This window comes from Mchenga conophoros, linkage group LG10, assembly GCF_057382185.1.
Source record: "Mchenga conophoros isolate Kocher_MC1m ecotype Shallow Benthic linkage group LG10, M_conophoros_male_GT1.1, whole genome shotgun sequence".
Taxonomy (NCBI): Eukaryota; Metazoa; Chordata; class Actinopteri; order Cichliformes; family Cichlidae; genus Mchenga; species Mchenga conophoros.
This window is the reverse complement of record NC_140535.1, coordinates 8,518,123-8,539,051: the sequence shown is the minus strand read 5'-3', so window position 1 is coordinate 8,539,051 and position 20,929 is coordinate 8,518,123. Positions and strand designations below refer to the sequence as shown.

Here is a 20,929-nt window from a genome sequence, read left to right as displayed (position 1 = left end):
CTAGCGTTATTCCCACACTGCGGGGTCTGCTTTTCTGCAAAGCCGCCTCCATTCGGCCGATCTTCTTCACGTCGTCTTTGATTCGGTCCATCCATCGCCTTTTTGGTCTGCCCCTTGGTCGCTGGTCTTGGGGGCTGAGTCGCAGTGCATTCTTGCCACTGAGTTTTCGTCACTTCTGACCACGTGCCCATACCATCGCAGTCGCGCTCGTTGCATCTTCTCCGTGATCGGCGCAATGCCCAGCCGCTTTTGGATGTTGATGTTCATGACGTGGTCCCATCGTGTCAGGCCCAGGCACCATCGCAGCATCCGCATTTCCACTGTGTGAAGGTCCTGTTCGTGCTTTGAGGTGGCCAGCCAACACTCTGATCCGTAAAGGGCCACAGGGCGCACTACGCTTTTTTAGATCTTCGACTTAAGGATGTCAGGCATTCGTCGGTCGCACAGGACACCAGTGACTTGGCGCAACTTCATCCAGGGCGCATTGGGTCGTACGTCTGGCAGGATGTCGTCGTCATTGTTGATCATTGATCTGAGGTGCTTGAAGTGAGATACCTTCGCCAGGTATTCTCCATTGATGCTGATGGTGCAGTCGGTTTGGGGGCCGGCTTCTAAGTACTCAGTCTTCTTGGTGTTCAACCTCAGCTCAAAATTCAGCTCTCGAATAATTTCAGATTCCCTTCTCACCATTCAGTTTCAGTTCTACAATTCAATTTCAAGTCCCAAAATTCCGTTTTTTGGAACTTACATCCGGTTCCGGTTCAAGCGCAGATTAATAGAACTACGTTTTACTAGCGGACCGAAAGTGTTACTGACGGGAATCTACAGCATCTTGAGCTGAATTAAGACTTCAGAAGTCATTCGTCATTCGTCATGTCGAATAGCGGATAAACTCTCAGGTTGGTAATAAATGTATTACATGTATAAGAACAAGCGTCATGTTAACAAATGATAGCCGTAAGGTAACTTTTATGCTTATTGTAGCTGCTAGCTAAAAACGCTAATTTAGCGTAGTTCGCCCTGAATTCAGCTTTGACAAACAAATATGATCGACTGTTTCTAGTAGAATTCCAAAGTTGTCATCTTGTACCCTCTCAGAGTACCCCCTCTGTATGCTTGCAGAGACCCCTACAGTAGGGAAACATGCAAAACGGTGTCCAAACCTTTGTATTTTAGCATTACTGGGTCACCTCTGTTTGAAGTGATATAATATGATATACAACTATCACTGTGTTTAACTACCATAATAATTCTTAGGGTACTGAGTGCATGCTTAATTAGATTTTTTTTTTTAAACATACTGCTCCATTAATATGTTTGACAGGCTGAAGTTGTCGGGGTCACCTCCTAAATCGACCATCTTTTACAGGTGTTTTGTGCCAGAAATGGCGTGTCCACTGAAGACTGAAGATACTGAATCTTTCATACGCCCCTTTCCATTCCGTTTCTTGAATGCACGCAATGTCGATGCGGCGGTTATTGAGAGTGTCGGCTAGTTCGCAGCTTCCTCCGGTTAATGTACCAACGTTCAGGGCACGGAGGCATAGTAATTGGGCTAGCTCCTTTGGCCTGACCCATCCACTGGCAGGTAGCACTCGTCCTCTTCTCACGTTGTTTGGGCGAGGACGACGCGCGTTGCCCTAGTATTCGTTTTCAAATTTTGAGTTGGCATTGCATTCGGTGTGACCGAAGAATACGCTGACTGGCGCATCGCTCCCCCTGACATCAATGACCCTCACCGCTGGCCAACTTCCCAATGGGTCATTGTTCCCAGCTGGCACCGTGAGGAGGTGGTGATGGGGTTTTGCCAGACCAATAAGCAGTCATTCTGCAAATCCATTAATTGTTTTGCAACAAAGAAAATGACCAGTTCTATGACTGGTGTTTCTCTGATGTACGATTATGGTAAATGGTAAATGGCCTGTATTTATATAGCGCTTTACTAGTCCCTAAGGACCCCAAAGCGCTTTACATATCCAGTCATCCACCCATTCACACACACATTCACACACTGGTGATGGCAAGCTACATTGTAGCCACAGCCACCCTAGGGCGCACTGACAGAGGCGAGGCTGCCGGACACTGGCGGCACCGGGCCCTCTGACCACCACCAGTAGGCAACGGGTGAAGTGTCTTGCCCAAGGACACAACGACCGAGACTGTCCAAGCCGGGGCTCGAACCGGCAACCTTCCGATTACAAGGCGAACTCCCAACTCTTGAGCCACGATCGCCCCAAACAGGGCAATCACAATCACAGGGTTAATTAGTGAATTATTTTAATCACCTTTTTGCTTAGTGTTAAACTTTGAACGCTAGGCTCATTATCTTGTGAGTTTTTTTAAGTATTAAATTAATTACAGTCAGGGAAAAAATATTTGAACCGCAGCTGATTTTGTAAGTTTGCCCACTAAAAATGAAATGGCCAGTCTATAATTTCAATGATTTATTTGAACAGTGAGAGACAGAACAATAACAAAAGAATCCAGAAAATGCATTTCAAAAAAGTTATAAATTAATTAACATTTTCATGAAGGAAATAAGTATTTGACACCCTATTGTTATGGCTGCCGTCGTGGGCTGGGGTTCTGACATGTAAATGTGAGTGTGCAGGTGCGCCTCCAGGAGTGGTGGATCCCGAAGATGGCGTGCCCAGATTGGATGATGATCTGGAGGCGGAGTATAAAACGTCAGGGTTGAGGACGGCAATCCATCCATCTTAGGTCTTACCCCAACCAGCTGGGGCTGCGACATGCCCTTCATGGGTTCATGGGTGATAAAAAAAAACATACTTAAAAAGTAAGTGCTTATGAAAAAATGATCAGGCAGTTAGACATAAATATGCTGACCAATGAATGCGTGCAGGCTTTTGCTGCAGGTCGCTGCAGCTGACTCTCTGAATCAGTGTCCTCCGGCGTTTTGTGAATCCAGGAGGAATTGGGGTGGATCGCCTTTTCAGTTGGGCAGTTTTCTCATGTTTTGTTAGGCAGGGAGGTAAGTGATTGTCATTTGGTTATGTTTCTTTAGGGATAGGCAAGCAGTCGCTCCTCTCAGCTGTTTTCCTTTTGTTTGTTATTTCGGCGTAGGTCCACCCCGAAGCCTGAGTGACTCCTGTGAAACCCGTTTTTGTTTCGTTCCAGTAAATAAACCATTTCTTATTTTAACTTATGTGTGATGTGCTGCTTGGGATCGAACTGGGGGTGGATCATTCCTCTTGTTGCGGTCGGGTCCCCTAGACCGGCTGCAACACTATCAATCAGGAAGATTTCCAACTCCCAGGTGTATTTCACACAAGTATAAAAGACAGCTGTTCATGGAAGCAATCAATCTATCCAGATTCCAAACTCTGCACCATGGCCAAGACCAAAGAGATTTCCAAGGATGTCAGAACAAGATTGTGGACCTACACAAGGCTGGAAAGGGTGACAAGACCATCGCCAAGCAGCTGAGTGAGAAGGTGACAACAGCTGGTGTGATTATTCATAAATGGAAGAACCATAAAATAACTGCCAATTTCTGGAGCTCCACGCAAGATCTCACTTCGTAGAGTTTCAATGATAATGAGAAAGGTGTGAACCAACCCAAAACTACTCTGGAGGAATTTGTCAATGGGACACCAAGTCACCAAGAAAACCCTTGGTACCACTAAAATCCTGCAGTGCCAGCAAGATCCCCCTGCTCAAGAAAGCAGTACAGCACAGGCCCGTTTTGAAGTTTGCCACTGAACATCTCAATAATTCAGAGGAGGACTGGGTGAAAGTGTTGTGGTCAGATGAGAACAAAATCGAGCCATTTGGCATCAACTCAACTCGCCATGTTTGAAGGAGGAGAAATGTTGCCTATGACTCCAAGACCACTGACCCACCATCAAACATGGAGGTGGAAACTATATACTTTGGGGGTGTTTTTCTGCCAAGGGGACAGGACAACTGCACCGCATCAAAGAGAGGATGGATTGGACCATGTACCATCAAATCTTGGGTGAGAACCTCCTTCCCTCAGCCAGGCCATTGAAAATGGGTCATGGGTGGGTATTCCAGCATGCCAATGATCCAAAACACATGGCCAAGGCAACAAAGGATTGGCTCAAGAAGAATCATATCAAGGCGTTGGATAGGCGAAGTCAGTCTCCAGACCATAATCCTATACAAAATCTGTGGAGGGAGCTGAAGGTTCGAGTTGCCAAACATCAGTCACGAAACATTAAAGACTTGGAGAGGATCTGCAAAGAGGAGTGGGACAAAATCCCCCCTGAGATATGTGCAAAACTTGTGGCCAACTACAAAACACATCTGATCTTTGTGCTTGCCAGGTTTTGCCACCAAGCACTAAAGCATATTTTGCAAAGGGATCAAATACTTATTTCATTCATGAAAATGCAAATTAATTTATAACTTTTTTAAATGCTTTTTTCCTACTATTGAAATTACAGACTAATCATTTCTTTGTTGGTAGGCAAACTTACAAAATCGGCAGGGTTTTAAATAATTTTTTCCCTTAGTGTATATTAATCATGTATATTATTACAATTCATAGACTCTAGTCAGATGGAGTGAAAACATCCTCTTTAAGACTGAATTAAGGAAGTTACAGTCAAATTTAGCATAAAATCAGATCTTTTGGGCAAACCAATTCGCTTTTAAGCCCAGTTGGACCAAACAGCGTTGCAGTTGACCTGCAAGGTGGGCGTCTAGACCTCTGATTGGTGTAGCACACAAATAAATGTGACCCAAGAATACCTCATAATAGATAATAGTAATACTGAATTGGAGACTCGGCTTCGCACCCTTGATTCACCCGTAGCTAGCCAGGCCCCTGTAGCTGGTGCAGCCGAAGATAACATAGGACCCGCTAGCTGTTCCCCGGCAAACCCCAAGCAGCTGGGGAAAGAGGGCAGCTGGGTGACAGTGAGGAGGGAGCATAAACAGAGATTTAAACAGAAGCCCCAGGTACACCACCAACCTGTTCATGTGTCTAACTGTTTTCCCCCACTCGGCGACACACCCACCGGGGGTCAAACTCTGGTAATTGGTGATTCTGTTCTCAGACATGTGAAGCTAGAGACACCGGCAACCATAGTCAATTGTCTTCCAGGGGCCAGAGCAGGCGACATTGAGGGAAATTTAAAACTGCTGGCTAAGGGTAAACATAAATTCAGTAAATAATTCACATCGGCAGTAATGACACCCGGTTACGCCAATCGGAGGTCACTAAAATCAATATTGAATCGGTGTGCAACTTTGCCAAAACGATATCGGACTCTGTAGTTTTCTCTGGTCCCCTCCCCAATCAGACCAGGAGTGACATGTTTAGCCACATGTTCTCCTTAAATTGCTGGCTGTCTGACTGGTGTCCAAAAAACAATGTGGGCTTCATAGATAATTGGTAAACCTTCTGGAGGAAACCTGGTCTTGTCAGGAGAGATGGCATCCATCCCACTTTGGAGGGAGCAGCTCTCATTTCTAGAAATATGGACAAATTTATTAAACCCCCCAAAATATGACTATCCAGAGTTGGGATCAGGAAGCAGAGTTGCAGTCTTACACGCCTCTCTGCAGCTTCTCTCCTCCTGCTACCCCCCCAAAAACCCATCTCCATAGAGACTGTGTCAGCTCCCAAACAGACAAAAAACAAACTAAAAGCCAGCAATAAACAATTTAAACATAAAAAAATCACAAAGAAAGAACAAGACAGTATCCACATCTGAACCAAAGAGTAAAACAATGAAATGTGGATTATTAAACATTAGGTCTCTCTCCTCCTAGTCTCTGTTAGAACATGACTTAATAATTGATCAACAAACTGATTTACTTTGCCTTACAGAAACCTGGTTGCAGCAGGACGATGCTGGTTTAAATGAATCAATGAATCAACACTCCCGAGTCATTCTAACTACCAGAAATTTCGAAGCACAGTCGGCCTGTGCAGCAATTTTTCACACCAGCCTATTAATCAACAAAAGACCAATACAGACTTTTAATTCATTTAAAAGGTTTCTCTTCAGCACTGTAGCCAGGCTGACAAAAAGTCAGAGTACTTTTGAGCCAACTATCCCTTTAACGTTAACTACTAATTACTTCATGAACTTCTTCACAAATAAAATTTTAATCATTAGAGAAAAAATTACCAATAATCATCCCAGAGATGTAATATTATCTACAGCTACTTTCAGTACCATTGATATTCATTTAGACTCTTTTTCTCCAATTGATCTTTCTGAGTTAACTTCAATAATTACTTCCTCCAAACCATCAACGTGTCTTTTCCTGCCATTAATTAATTAATGCTTCAATCTTAAATATGATCAACCTATCTCTAATAATTGGCTATGTACCACAGGCCTTCAAGCTGGCAGTAGTTAAACCTAAAAAGCCATCCCTAGACACAGCAGTCTTAGCTAATTATAGGCCAATCTCCAACCATATCAAAAATCCCTGAAAGAGTAGTTGTCAAACAGCTAACAGATCATCTGCAGAGGAATGGATTATTTGAAGAGTTTCAATCAGGTTTCAGAGCTCATCACAGCACAGAAACAGCTTTAGTGAAGGTTACAAATGATCTTCTTATGGCCTCTGACAGTGGACTCATCTCTGTGCTTGTCCTGCTAGACCTTAGTGCAGCGTTTGATACTGATGACCATAATATTCTATTAGAGCACGCTGTAGGTCAGGGGCTGGCAACCCCGGGTGGCACGCAAAGGGTTAACTGATGGCACGACCATAGCTGGACCGGCCACCGGGTATACCGGGCATTTGCCCGGTGGGCCGATGTGATTTTTCGTTTTTATGGGCTGATGGTTTTTTGTTCTTTTTTTGTAACGGTGTAAACAATGAAAGGTGGTGAATTGGCCAAATGCTGGCCGATGTGTAAAATGTAAAAATAACTCTGTTGTTTGGTGGTGGCTATGGCGGAGCTTCCACGGAGGCCAGCAGGTGGTTGAGGGAAAGGGGAGGAGGCAGGAGAGACCCGAGGCGGCCGCCAGTCCGAGTGTCAGGTGAACTGAACTTCAGGTAAGAAGTTATGACCTGCAGTCTATCTGGGTCAGATATAAACCAGCAAAGAAATACTTTTCTTTCTTATTCTCATTTAAAATGTCTAGCTTTTAATAAATAATTATCTGAATCTTACAACCAAAGTTTTTGTCTGATGTAAAATGTATAGAAATCATAGATATACCAACGAGACTGTACATCACTGTCACAACAGCATTTTTGTTTTCAGGGTTGTGAGGAGACCATACATAGCATTTGCATTTTCTGTTGTACAGTTCATTTGCTGTTATGGATAAAAAGTGTCTTTTTTTGTTTCAAAATAGCTAATAACTATTCACTGATAGCTGCCAACATCTGCGAAGAAATATAATTCTGTAAAGTTGTTCTATATAGTGTGTAGCTGTTCATATAGAGCGTTATTAAATTTATTGCTAATGCAATCATATGGCACATTGACTTCTGAGGAAATTTTAGACGGCACTCATCATCAAAAAGGTTGTCGACCCCTGCTGTAGGTATTACAGTGCAGTGGTTTGAATCATATCTATTTAATAGACTCCAATTTGTGCATGTAAATGGAGAGTCCTCTTCCCACACTAAGGTTAATTATGGTGTTCTATAGGGTTCAGTGCTAGGACCAATTCTGTTTACATTATACATGCTTCCCCTAAGCAGTATCATTAGAAGACATAGTATACATTTTCGCTGCTATGCAGATGACACCCAACTCTATCTGTCCATGAAGCCAGATAACACACACCAATTAGTTAAACTGCAGGAATGTCTTAAAGACATAAAGTCCTGGATGGCCGCTAACTTTCTGCTTCTTAATTCAGATAAAACTGAGGTTATTGTACTCGGCCCTGAAAATCTTAGAAATATGGTATCTAACCAGATTCTTACTCTGGATGGCATTACCTTGGCCTCCAGTAACACTGTGAGGAACCTTGGAGTCATTTTTGACCAAGACATTTCCTTAAATGCACATATTAAACAAATATGTAAGACTGCTTTCTCCGATTTGCGCAACATCTCTAAATTAGAAATATCCTGTCTCAGAGTGACGCTGAAAAACTAGTTTATGCATTTATTACTTCTAGGCTGGACTACTTTAAATCATTATTATCATGATCTCCTAAAACCTCCCTGAAAAGCCTTCAGTTAATCCAAAATGCTGTAGCAAGAGTACTGACAGGAACTAGAAAGAGAGAGCATATTTCTCCTGTATTGGCTTCCCTTCATTGCCTTCCTGTTAAATCCAGAATTGAATTCAAAATCCTGCTCCTCACATACAACATCTTAAATAATCAGGCCCCATCTTATCTTAATGACCTTGTAGCACCATATCACCCTATTAGAGCACTTCGCTCTCACACTGCAGGCCTACTTGTTGTTCCTAGAGTATTTAAAAGTAGAATGGGAGGGAGAGCCTTCAGTTTTCAGGTGACCCTGAATCCTCCCTTAGTTGTGCTGCAATAGACATAGGCTGCCGGGGGATTTCCATGATGCATTGAGTTTTTCCTTTCCAGTCACCATTCTCACTCACTATGTGTTAATAGACCTCTCTGCATTGAATCATACCTGTTATCAATCTCTGTCTCTCTTCCGCAGCATGTCATATCCTGTTTTCCTTCTGTCACCCCAACCGGTCGCAGCAGATGGCCGCCCCTCCCTGAGCCTGGTTCTGGCAGAGGTTTCTTCCCGTTAAAAGGGAGTTTTTCCTTCCCACTGTCGCCAAATTGCTTGCTCATAGGGGGTGATATGATTGTTGAGTTTTTCTCTGTATCTATTATTGTACGATCTACTGTACAATATAAAGCGCCTTGAGGCGACTGTTGTTGTGATTTAGCGCAATATAAATAAAATTGAATTAAACTGAATTAATAAAAATAATAAAGTGTATTTGTATTGCCCAGAAAATAAGATACATTAGTCTGATGTCTGATATTTAAATTGTATTTTTCACATAACTACTTAATTGCTTCGATTCTAACCATTACTAATAACTTGGATACAACTGTCCATCTGTCCTCTGCATGGTGTTTTTAATTGCTGCAAACAGTCTTTAGTTTGTGAAAGAAAACCTACACAAACCAGGGGCAAACATGGTAACTGCAACTCAACACCCATATTTCATTCATCTGAACAAAATACAAAAAAATATAAACTACTTAAAACCTCAATTGACTCATTTGGATTGCTGAGGTGAACAATGACTATGACCAAAAATCTGAAAACGTGGCCTTTAAATCTCCCTCTTAACCTGACAAACCTGCATGCATGTGTCACTAAGCTAATCGAGTAGGAAGAAACAGCTTACCAGATTTTCGCTGAGTAGCAGTTATGCCACTTCATCCATAGCCGGAAAACTGACACACTGACAAGGTAACAAAAACTATATTTACTGGCTTTCAAACTACATCTGACAAAACACCTGAGTGACACATATTCTTATGATTTGGATATTTTACAAAGTGGTTAATGTCCCCTCAAGAGTGACTGAGGTGATAGAGTAGGCTTGAGCAGATTCTCAGAGCAGAAACACAACTGCATACCTCTGCACTTCTCTCAGGCCAAGAAAAATATACATAATCATTGTTTTCAGCAGCTGGAATTAGACGATGTAAAACTGAACAGAAACCACAGCTTGTTGACCTTTAATGTAATCTGAATGCAGGGTCAATTTTAAAGATACACGCGTCAGTAGAGTGATCGGATAAATGGATTTTGTATGTAGCTCCATATGGAACTTAGCAATCAGAAATATGGAATCAAAGCAGGTGTTAAAAAGTGCAGATCACAGAGCACAGAAAGTCAACAATGCTTAGACTTCAGTAAAACCATGCCTCTTTTGTGCATGGACAGGAAATGTTTACAGCAGCAACTTCTTAAAAAATGTATGTAATATGAGCTCTAACCACTTCTGTGAATTAATGAATGAATAAAATACTTTCTGATTCTTAAGCCAAGCCACTCTGTATAATTAAAATCTGATAAATTACACCAAAACATTAAAACCAACCAATTTTCTCCACAGGGCAGTTCCAGCCACTGTTTCTAACACCTGCTGTGCAAAACATGCTCTGTTTCTTACATCAATATTTTACTCTTTTTTTTTGGGGGGGGGGGGGGGGGGGAATACAATTTGGTACATTGTTATATAAAAGCATCCTAGCATACAACAACATACCGCAGACAGTCATCAATTATGGGCGGGACTAGGGAAACAAAACAAAAGGCCAACTGTGGTACCTGCACAGCAAATAACAGTGTAGTTATACAGTAATGTAAGACTGGCAGATTCCTGGTGGAAAACACAGCTGCCGATCGCTACTATAAAAAGACCAAATAATCATTTCTTAGGCATCACTTTATGCTCCCTCTCAGGGTGTGTGGCCACAGATTTTCTGCCAGGATGTGTGTTTAGCTTTTGCTAAATGGTGATTGTGGGTAATAAAGTTGTGGGGGTGGGGAAGAGAGTGGGTAATATTGCACACAGATTACTACTTTGCTTAAATGATGAAATTGTGTCATAACTACAGAAACATTCAGAGCCTCAGATAAACAAGGAAGGGCCAATGTTTTGGGGAGAAAAAATGCTGTCAAAAAAGTGGAAATTTCTCTGTGAACACTATGTGATTGAAAAGATAAAACTAAAAACAATCACATGGCAAAACAAAGATAAATGGTGTAGCAAGTTATAGCAGCTCAACGGGGCCCAGACTCATTCAGCTGTCTATGCATACTTTAATGGAGATGCTGTTTTGACATGTCTTTTTCCTGCAGCTCCGAGGGACTGCCTGCAACTTTAAACAGAACTGACCAACTTTTTAGAGCAGTTTAAACCACTCGTGTTCAGTTATTCCAAATATTTTTGATACGCTTTGTTTCATTTGTTGGTATTTTATTCCAAAGTGGTATTATCTAAGGATGTTTTGGCTGTGGTAATAGCTTCGTATACTACAACTCCTTAGAGAAGCTACTTGAATTAGTATCTACTAGCCATACTACAATCTTGTGGCTTCAGTGCTGACTTTGAATATTTAGAGGACATATAGAGGTTAAAAAAGTCACCATATAAAGAAAGATTCCTGTTTAACAATCTATTTCTACTACAGCAACTTAATAAAGAAGCTTTAATGAAAATAAGCAGTGCAACACCAGTGTAATCCCATACAAATGATTTGTACTTAAATAACGGCTCTGTGACTTTCAGTTACAGAGGATATGCAGAACTAGCCCATATTATGGTTTGCAACACAACCTGAACATTACCTTGAGTATTGAGTTGAAATCTCCTGTCAAAATGATCCTGTAATACTCTACATACATTAGCTTCTCTCTAATAGTAGGTTGACACCTATCCAGGCCCAAACATTTCCAAGCCATTAACCATCAGAAAGACACATTGGTGTTCCGCACTTACTTTATGTATCCCTTCCATTTCTAAGCCACTGAGGTTTGCGTAAAGCGAGTGGTGCCTCTTTCCTAACAGTGATGTTGTAGTGACATTAGCTGTCGTTGGGGTTGCCTTGTCTGAGAGGCTGCCTTGTTGCTTATCATGTTGCTCCACCGACCCCCTCAACTCCGGCTGTTGTGCCTCAAAAGCTTTCGCCTCTTCGCGGCTCTCCATTTCTCTGTTTGCCGGCGCGGGCTCAGGCTGCTCAGGCCGAGTGCACAAGTCGTACATCACTCTCTGTCAAAGTTAAACAGAGCGGAGGAGATCAATATGACCACAAGAGGTGCTCGGCCAAGACCAAGCCATTGCTTGTGTTTCATTTGCTGAAGGAGAATTACATGGACCGCAGGTTGACTTCCACCAGTTCACGAGCAGGACTGGGCTCTTATTCAAGGCTAAGGTGAAGTGTCTGAAAACAAGCAAATGACTCTTACTGCCATGGTATCAAGCTCTTAATTTTGTAAATCTAAATGGTACTGACAAAAACAGCTCTCGTGCTGGATGTTGAGGGTTGATTAAAAGCAGTTATAACTCCTGGTTCATCTCTAAAGTACGTCCTCTCTTTACGCAGTGACGTTTTCCAAAATGAGGACAATCAGCTCCAAAGGGATATTATATATTTTTGGTCTTCGCTTGTGAAAACCAATCAATGAATGTCACAGCACAGCAGCATTCTTGAGCATACTGTTATATTTATCACAGTGTAGCATTCAGATTCAGAGTCCAGCTCACAACATTGAAATAACCCATTTCTTCTTGCCTCGCTGCTCGTCTGCACGAGGGGGAGGGTTGTCATAAATAGAAAAGGAAAGACACGCTAGTTCACTCATACCCTACGTAATGTTGAAATAGCCCGTGCAGTCCCAAATCAAGTAGAACACGACAAGAGACGTGTGATAGCGAAAAAAAGAACAGACTAACAGGTCTTCGCTTCAGCCCTCATTCTCTCAGCAAGGTTGAGATGTGGGTGGCATGCTTACTCCTCAGCTGTGAGTCTCTCCGTATTCATGCTGCCTTGTCAAGAAGCATTTCATCCAGAAGCAATAAGACTCAACAGGGTGCTTAATCCCTTCTTGGTTGCTGCGCTATAAAGGTGAAGCAGGAGGACGAAGAGAAAAATGTGTGTGTGTGTGTGTGTGAGATGTCGAGTGTCTATGAAAGGAGGGGGCTGGGAGGACTGCATCCATCGTCCTATCACAAAAAGGCAGGTTTTGAGAAGGGACCCAATCATTACAGGGACTAGAGCTCGTTTCCATGGAGATGACGCTGGAATGATGTTGGCTGCCTATTGATTGCTCAAGGGGCAGTAGACAGTGCAACAGAGGGAGGCTGCAGGAGGCAGGCAGACAGACAGCTATGACCAGCAGAAACTGACTGTAATGTTTTACTGTAGTTGTGCACTAGGGAAATGGACGCAATTAGAGTACGGTAGATGGATATGTGAAATACATCGTATAGTCATTTACTTGACTGGATATGAGAAAAAAAAGTATGTTTTAGACAGTGAGGGCGAAAAGTTCATCTTAAGAGTAAAGTTTCTTTATGTGAAACTGTAAAGAAATCAGAATCAGAATACTTTATTAATCCCATAATTAAGGAAATTATGCAGTATTAAAATAGGCCTCTATGAATAATTTTTACTTTCCCGACACAGGAAGTTGTAGCCAATCAGTGTCTGACAAGCCTCACCTCTGTAAACTGGAATAAATTTACTGGAAATCCCAGCTGTGCTGTGGATGCCTTTTTGCTGCATTTTGATAGTTTATCTAACAAATAATCTATCTTACTGTGTAAGAAACCACCAAAGGAATTTGCATTTTGGTGAGTGATATTTTTAAAATAAGCATTTTTTTTCTAGTTGTGAAAATGCAACTTTCGTATAAAGCATTACTTCAAACATTAGAGAAGCTATAGTTAGGAGCAACAAAGACTAACTGGAAATTTTGGCTTTTTAAAAATTTTTTCTACCTGGTATTTTTCTGGTGTGTTGCCAGTGCAATCAAAAGTAAAATCACATACAGTTCACCCTGAAAATTAAAGTTCACATTTCCTTTACCGTGCAGATTTTGATACATTAAATGGTTAAAAATTGAGAGCCACAGACTTTTGGCTCACACACACAAGGTTCCTTTTTTTGTCCTAACATCGGTTTCCCCAGCTTCAACCTATTCCATTATTACTTAGTTTGCTCACAAGATCTTAAATCTTAAGTAGCCTAAAGACAAACCAACCAACACATGAGTGCCTCTGAACACCATCTATATTCTGCTTCAACTCCTTTGAAATTTTAAATTTGCTCCTTTGTTAGTAGCAGTGTTCTTGACAGCAAAACAACTAAATAATATGTGAGAGAGCTGCAGTACACATGACCACTGCTTAGGGCTGTGTGATATGATCAAAATCTCATATCCCGATATAAGACATCTATTGTGCCGATAACGATATAAATCACAAAAATGTAACATTTTCTGTAAATTCTGTGAATCTCGGGCAGCTCGACTTGCGTGAAGTGTTTCCAGCTGGGCGTCATGTACCTGGAGTCGAATGTTTTAACCGATGTATGAAACTATACATTTTTAGACATAAGTTGTAACGGCCGCCGTTTTCTTTGTGAGTATTTATTACGCAGCGTGCTGCGGGGAAAAGCCTGTTCTAACGTTTGAGTCTAAGGTTTATTTTTAAGCACCTGATGACTCTGTTTTGCTTCTCATCCATAAATACTTTGCATACTCTTTCACGTGATTCAGTTTATTTAGAAAAGTCTCAACAGGATCTTGAGCTTTATTGTGAAAGGTTTATGTGGAAAATAAACAAGCGGACATGCAGTGGTTTTACCGTCGTTGTTGCTAACGACAACGCATAAAAACAGGCGCTTGTCTGTTCATAGTGTGGTTATATTAAATATAAGAGAAAGGGAGAACTTTAAGAAAATTAATATAGCCACTACAGTAACCATCAAAACGATGAAAAAATATTGCCGCAGTTTATTTTGCGACACAACGAAACAAACGATAGCGTAAAATGAAACGATAGATGTTTTTATATCGTGATCCGATATATATCGTTATATCGAACAGCCCTACAGCCCTGCTTACAAGAAGATACAGTAACTATGAAAAATCTTACTGAGCATAAAATAATAAATCTCAAACCACATATGCCCCTGCAAAGAAAGGAGCTTCAGCCAGGCGCATCATAGATCAATGGCAGAGACATCCTTTTATGCTCATTTTGGCACAATCGGAAGAGCATCTCACAAGAAAATAAATATTATGTTACACTCACACACTTCACATTGAAATTTAAACATTATTACAGACAAGATATAGACTGATTAAAAAGCCCAAAAGAAAAAACAATGAATATGCCTTTCCACACATGCTGAAAAATATTATCAGCAGATCAGACATGACGAAAAGAAAGAGGGATGAGTCAGTGCATTCTTGTTAGAGTATTAGTATTTGGGTCCAATACCTTAGCAGCAACGTGTAAGAAATATTAAAGAAAAATATAGAGAGATGAACAATTGCCCACTTTTTAGATACAGTTCAAGCTTTGATTAATTATTCAAATCCATGCCTATGAAAACTTTATCCAAAATTTAAGACATGGAAGCACAGTGACCCAATTCTGCCAGTCCTACAAGAGACACATAAACACACACACCCTCCTCTCTGCACATATCATGCAATATTCACCTCCAATAGACGGTTCAATCTTAAGAAAGTGTGAAAATTAAGTTTCTAAGCTGTCATATCGGCCAAAATGGCTGTTTCGGACTTTAAACTATTTAACACATCTTGCATCATTTTGACATTTTAAAAAGCTGCAACATTTGCTGATATTTGCTTCTTTCCTTTCGTTTTACTTGACTGTTTCGGTGCACAACTGATATACAAAATACAGTTCCTGATAGCTTAATCTTTTAGATTTCATTCATCCATCTGTTCTTTGACTATGACTTGACTTTGCAAGTAACAGCCAATCAGAAGAAAGCTGGCTCAAAAGAAAGAGAAATGGAGCTAAAGCAAGAAGCTAAAATAATTGGCTGCAACAAGGCATATGTATAAATGGAGGTTAAAATAGGCCGAAAAAATCCAGAATGATGTTCGAGCACCTTCACATGATAGGTAGGTTAATGTATATTACTCTTGAAAGAGGTCATTTTTCAAAATTATTCAGTAATAACACAATAATGACATCCAGTTTCCACCCACAATACTATTAAGACCGTAGGGTCTTAATAGGGACCGTAGGGTCTTTACCTTACAACAGCGGTCCCCAACCCCTGGGCCACGGACCGGTACTGTGAGTCGTTGGGGACCGGGCCACGAGAGTTGAGACACAGGTGTGACATTTATGGTTTTTGGGGTTTTTATCGTTATTTTTTATCGTTTTTAACATTAACTCTGTTTCCCTGGGTCTTTTCCTGTGTGTTATTAATAAATGTTCTTTTTTCTGGTACTGGTTTTATTTTGTTGTATTTATCTTAAAGGTCGGTCCATGAAAATAGTGTTGGACAGCTTCCTTACAATATAAAGCGCCTTGAGGCGACTGCTGTTGTGATTTGGTGCTATATAAATATAAATTAATCTTTTTTTTCTCATCCCTCTGATGCATTTTGATGGAGATGTAAACAAAGTTGATTGCAGTAGTTCAGCATCTAGCTAGAGAAGAAATGTGAACATAAATGGAGTAAAGTTTATTTTAAGGAAATTTAAAGGTATTTTCAGGTCATTTCAAATGCAACTTGTCAAGCAGCTCAAAATATCATGACAGAAACACACAAACAATTTCTGCATAGCCCATCAAAAAATGTGTCTGCAACCTAAAGGCACAGCTTTCCTTTTTTTATATACTTCTCAGAGACATGGAGAAAAAAAAACATTGATATGTAAAATGGAGTAAGACATAATAAACACCGGACACCATCCCTCCTCACCATCTATCACCAAGAGCAACTCCAGAATGGAACAATCCAACCGCTCTCCAGGAAACTGATTACAGACCCCAAGCTGTGCATCATGGTGAGCCCAACTATATCAAGCTGGTATCTCTCAGCGTCAAGCACCGGTTCAGGCTCCTTCTCCACCAGAGCAGTGATGCTCCATGTAAGCAAAGCCGGTTGCAGCAGATCAGACCGATAAGGTCCCCACCCTCGACTGCCACTGATCTATATTGCACCAGGTATTGGGTCCACATGAGGCGTGGCGTGTTCTCGCAAGTCTGGCGTTTCAGCAAAAAACGGTTTGCTTAGGGCAGGGGTGGGGAACTCCAGGTATCAAGGGCTGGTGTCCTGCAGGTTTTAGATATTACCCTGGGTCAACACACCTGAATCAAATGATTAGTTCATTACCAGGCCTCTGGAGGACTTGAAGACATGTCGAGGTCATTTAGCCATTTAATCAGCTGTGTTGGATCAATGACACATCTAAAACCTGCACGACACCGGCCCATGAGGCCTGGAGTTCCCCCACCCCTGGCTTAGGGAGACACTAGCAGAATACTCACAATAATGTAGCTCATAGGATCACTAGGCCACACAAATCCCAATCATCAGAATAAGGGGGAGATGAAGAGGCTTTAACCCCTACATATAAGATAAATAAGGATAATATATGGAGCTTAAAAATTAGCATATTTCTCCTTTAATATATTTTTTATTTAATTATTACAGATAATAGTTAAATGAGCACGGCATAAAGTCAGAGAAACTTTGTTATAATTAACACCTGTGGCTGTTAAGTAAACTGATCTGATGATCATGTTTGCAAACAGCTAGCATGCGCACAACATTAACGTGAAAACACTTGCCAAAACTGTACTTGAGACCATTCCGCACTTCAAGTCACACTGTTGTATGTACTGTATGTAAAATATTTTGTACAATGACTTTGAGATCAGCATATATGCTGTTTACATGTCAGTATATGACAACAAAGTTGACTTGGAAATGACAAAGCCATCCATACTAGATTCATGTTGCTTAGCCAGGTTACAGATTTAAGTACTATTGAATTGTTTTTCCATGTGTGGTCACATGATTCTAAAGCATCATGATGCTTATGGAAGGCATGTGTGCAGCTTTTGACTCATGAGATCCAACAGGAGCAGGATCAGGCAAAGATATGCAGCACTGTCCAAGTAAAGACAGTCAGGACCACCACATAAGCATGGACTGAGGACACCAAGGACAGAATATATTTTCATATAGAAAAGTTTCTACTAACATACTGAATGCCAACCATAAAAAAGTCATAACTGCCAGGAACTAGAAGAATGTTGCATAATAACAAGATGATTAAAAAAACACAAAACAAACATGGATAGGTTAACCTGGAAATATGAAGTTGCTCACCTCCATGTTTCTTTTCATACATTTGGACGGCGAGGACTCCTCAGATCTAGAAGACTCAGTGCAGGACAACGGCTGGTCGTCCCAGCCTGCATGGGGAGTGTTGAGAGAGTGGCAAATATTTGGAGATCTGTTCTGACAGGTGTCCAAGACTGTAGGAGTGGCACAGGGGTCAGCTGCACATAAGTTCCTCTCTGAAGGCTGCTTCCACTGATCTAGTTTGATTTTGCTTTTTGGTGAGTGGGAGGTACTATGGGGTCTCTGTAGCAAGCTCCTCTGGGGGGTTAGGAGGGGGGTCGTCTGACAGTATTTACTGCTGTCTTCCTGAGATGGCTTCCTTGACAGGCTTTTGAAAACATGCCTGAGGGGTGCCGCTTTCTGTGCCCCCTGCAACAGTCTTCCATGAGCTTCTAGCAGGTGGCAAAGGAAGATGGCCTTTTCTAGCTCAAATTTCTGCCTGTGATGCAATTTATAAGCTGCCTGCTCACCGTTTATCTTCATATACAGAGTTAGCAGTAAGTGCTCCAGCTTTGTATACGTCTGTCTGCTGCAAAAACAAAAAGCCTTTTTCCGTGTGGAGTCAACGCTACCGTGCCATTTACTGCTTTCAGTGTCCACCTTTTTAGCCAGAAAATACCTGTGTCTGTTATAGTTTCTGTCCTTTTGGTCTCCTCGCCTGGCTGTCAGCTCCCTCACAGCTCTTTGCTGCTCTCTCTCTGCTTCTTCTCGTAGCCATCTAATCTCCGCAGTGAGCGCTTCATGAGCCTGTCGTGTTCTCGATTTTGCCACTTCCCAGTCAGCACGCAGGCTCTCTAGGTCTTGTCCACAGCCCGACAGGTCCTGGCATGGTTTCATAGATGACAGTACCACAGAGTTATCCCTGTCTTCAGTCATGATGCCTTATTCACAGCACAACATGCATGGAAGGGTAAACAGTTCTCACTTCTAAAGAATTGGCTAAGTATCAGAACTGAGTGGCCATGCAGGTGAATGATGGGTTTGGTGGGTTAGAAATTCAGCATGCAAATAACATAAGGTCACTGGGGGGGGGGAGAAATCGAAAAAAAAAAGACAGATGAAGGTTAAGGATGAAGGTAATATATGAAATATAAAATGTAGTGTTTTTAGATGATTAAGAAATTGATCGTTTCTTAGGGAGGGTTTTGTTATGAAGGGAGAAAGAAAGACTGAACATCTTTGTGCAACCAGGAAAGGACATTGTGATGGTAGCTGACTGCTTTATGTTCGGACAGAGATTTCAAATTTACCTAGAATAAATATGGCACTCAATAATTAGTTTTTATCTAACGTTGCCTGGATGAACTCAAACATCTTAACAAACACAGAACAAGGCACGAACAATGGAGTGTATGTAACAGCAGTCAAACATTAAGCTGAGGATGCAATAAGTGATATGATGCAAAAAAAGATCTGTCTTAGCTGCCGTTACTGAAACCCGTTTTGCCCATCACTAGCTCAACTTAGCGGTTCCCATATGGACGCGAGAGTACGGTTAGTATTACACGGAGGATGGGGACTCTGCTAATTCGAGCTAATTAACTAGCTTAATCTTGGTTTAGCATGTTACTGTCATGCCCTCAAATAGGTGACGCTAAACTCTATTACGCTATTCTGTAATGTGAATAACACTCTCTAGCATCCTGGAGTCGGAAAAAACAAAACAAGACAAAAGGGAAAAAAAGAAAAAAACACTTCTGGCTACTACGTCCTGTTAGCCTGTGTTAGCTTAAGGTTTGTTTGTTTTTTAGCCATAACTTGTCTCAAACTCACCTCTCAGCAGACTCAACTACTATAATGAACTTTTCATCAATGGGGACATCTTCTTTTGACTAAAGTATTTCTGTCAGCATTCAAATTAGCTGTGTAATAACACTAATACCGCCTACGTTTAGTTGTTAAAGGTCCACAGAGCCATGCAAGAAGGGGTTTGTTTATGTGACAGACACCAGTGTGACACTCAGCCTCTGTCCAGCGTCATCCTGCTGGCCCGGCCAGGAGCAATGCTGCTTTCACGTACTTCACGTCCTTTCTCACCATGGCAACGCTTCATGACATATGAGATTGGTAATTTTTCAAGGTTGGATAGATTTCAGTTGTTTTTATATGGCTTCAGTTTCTTATATTTCTGTATTTTATGTAAAGATTTGAGTAGTTCATGGGCTCATTTGAAGTGTTTGTTTTTATTCCCCCTCCTCCAAAATATGGAGTATTACCTACTGATATTGAAGGCAACATACCATCCTCTCAACTTGTGGGAGATGAAGGACCACTAGTGGTTACACAGTGCTAGTGTGATGTAAATCCGCCAATTTTCTATGTATTTTTAATCAAGGTTTATTATCTTAACTATTATTTTTTTATAACTATAATAATAACTATTATTAGGGCCCGAGCACCGATAGTGCGAAGGCCCTATTGTATCTGCTCCGTTTATTATTATTAGGGCCCGAGCACTAAAAGTGCGAAGGCCCTATTGTATCGGCTCCGTTTCTTCTTCTTCTTCTTCTTCTTCTTCTTCTTCTTCTTCTTATTATTATTATTATTATTATTATTATTATTATTATAATATTATTATTATTATTATTATTATTATTATTATTAGGGCCCGAGCACTAAAAGTGCGAAGGCCCTACTGTATCTGCTCCGTTTCTTCTTCTTCTTCTTCTTCTTCTTCTTCTTCTTCTTCTTCTTATTATTATTATTATTATTATTATTCAGGCAAAACAAGGGCCTTTTTGAGGGCCTAAACATGGTCAAAAACTCATGAAATTTTGCACACATGCCAGGTCTGGTGAAAAATTTTGTATTTTAATGGTTTTACATATGAGCACTGGGAAATGGCTCTAGAGTGCCACCTATGCCTTGTTAAATGCAGCCCTACGACCACATCGTTTGAGCTACATCATGTATGAAATTTGGCACACATGTGTATCATGACAAGACGAACAAAAAAAGTCAGTGGGCCCATTGATGCAAACCCAACAGGAAGTCCGCCATTTAGACGTGAAGGTGAGATTTTGGCTCTAATTTTGCCATTTCCATGCCTCGAACTTTTTCGAACTCCTCCTTGGGATTTGGTCGTATAAGCTTCATCTTTGGTCAGT

The 20,929-nt window shown here is 41.2% G+C and overlaps 1 protein-coding gene across 9 annotated transcripts in view; it reads right to left on the bottom strand.

The window, feature by feature from the left end:
• tspoap1 (TSPO associated protein 1) overlaps nucleotides 1-19,782 on the bottom strand; it is a 76,407-nt gene extending 56,625 nt beyond the window's left edge. For 4 of the 9 annotated variants that reach the window (XM_085288358.1, XM_085288357.1, XM_085288366.1 and 1 more), the window contains exons 1-3: nucleotides 19,596-19,782; nucleotides 17,808-18,844; nucleotides 11,417-11,686 (exon numbers count right to left, since the gene is read on the bottom strand). In XM_085288358.1, the coding sequence (XP_085144484.1) occupies nucleotides 11,417-11,686; nucleotides 17,808-18,698 (1,161 nt within the window). In that variant the 5' untranslated portion in view covers nucleotides 18,699-18,844; nucleotides 19,596-19,782. The remainder of the gene's footprint in view (nucleotides 1-11,416; nucleotides 11,687-17,807; nucleotides 18,845-19,595) is intronic. The other 5 variants (XM_085288361.1, XM_085288362.1, XM_085288363.1 and 2 more) reach the window with 2 other exon arrangements.
• Nucleotides 19,783-20,929: the final 1,147 nt, after the last annotated feature.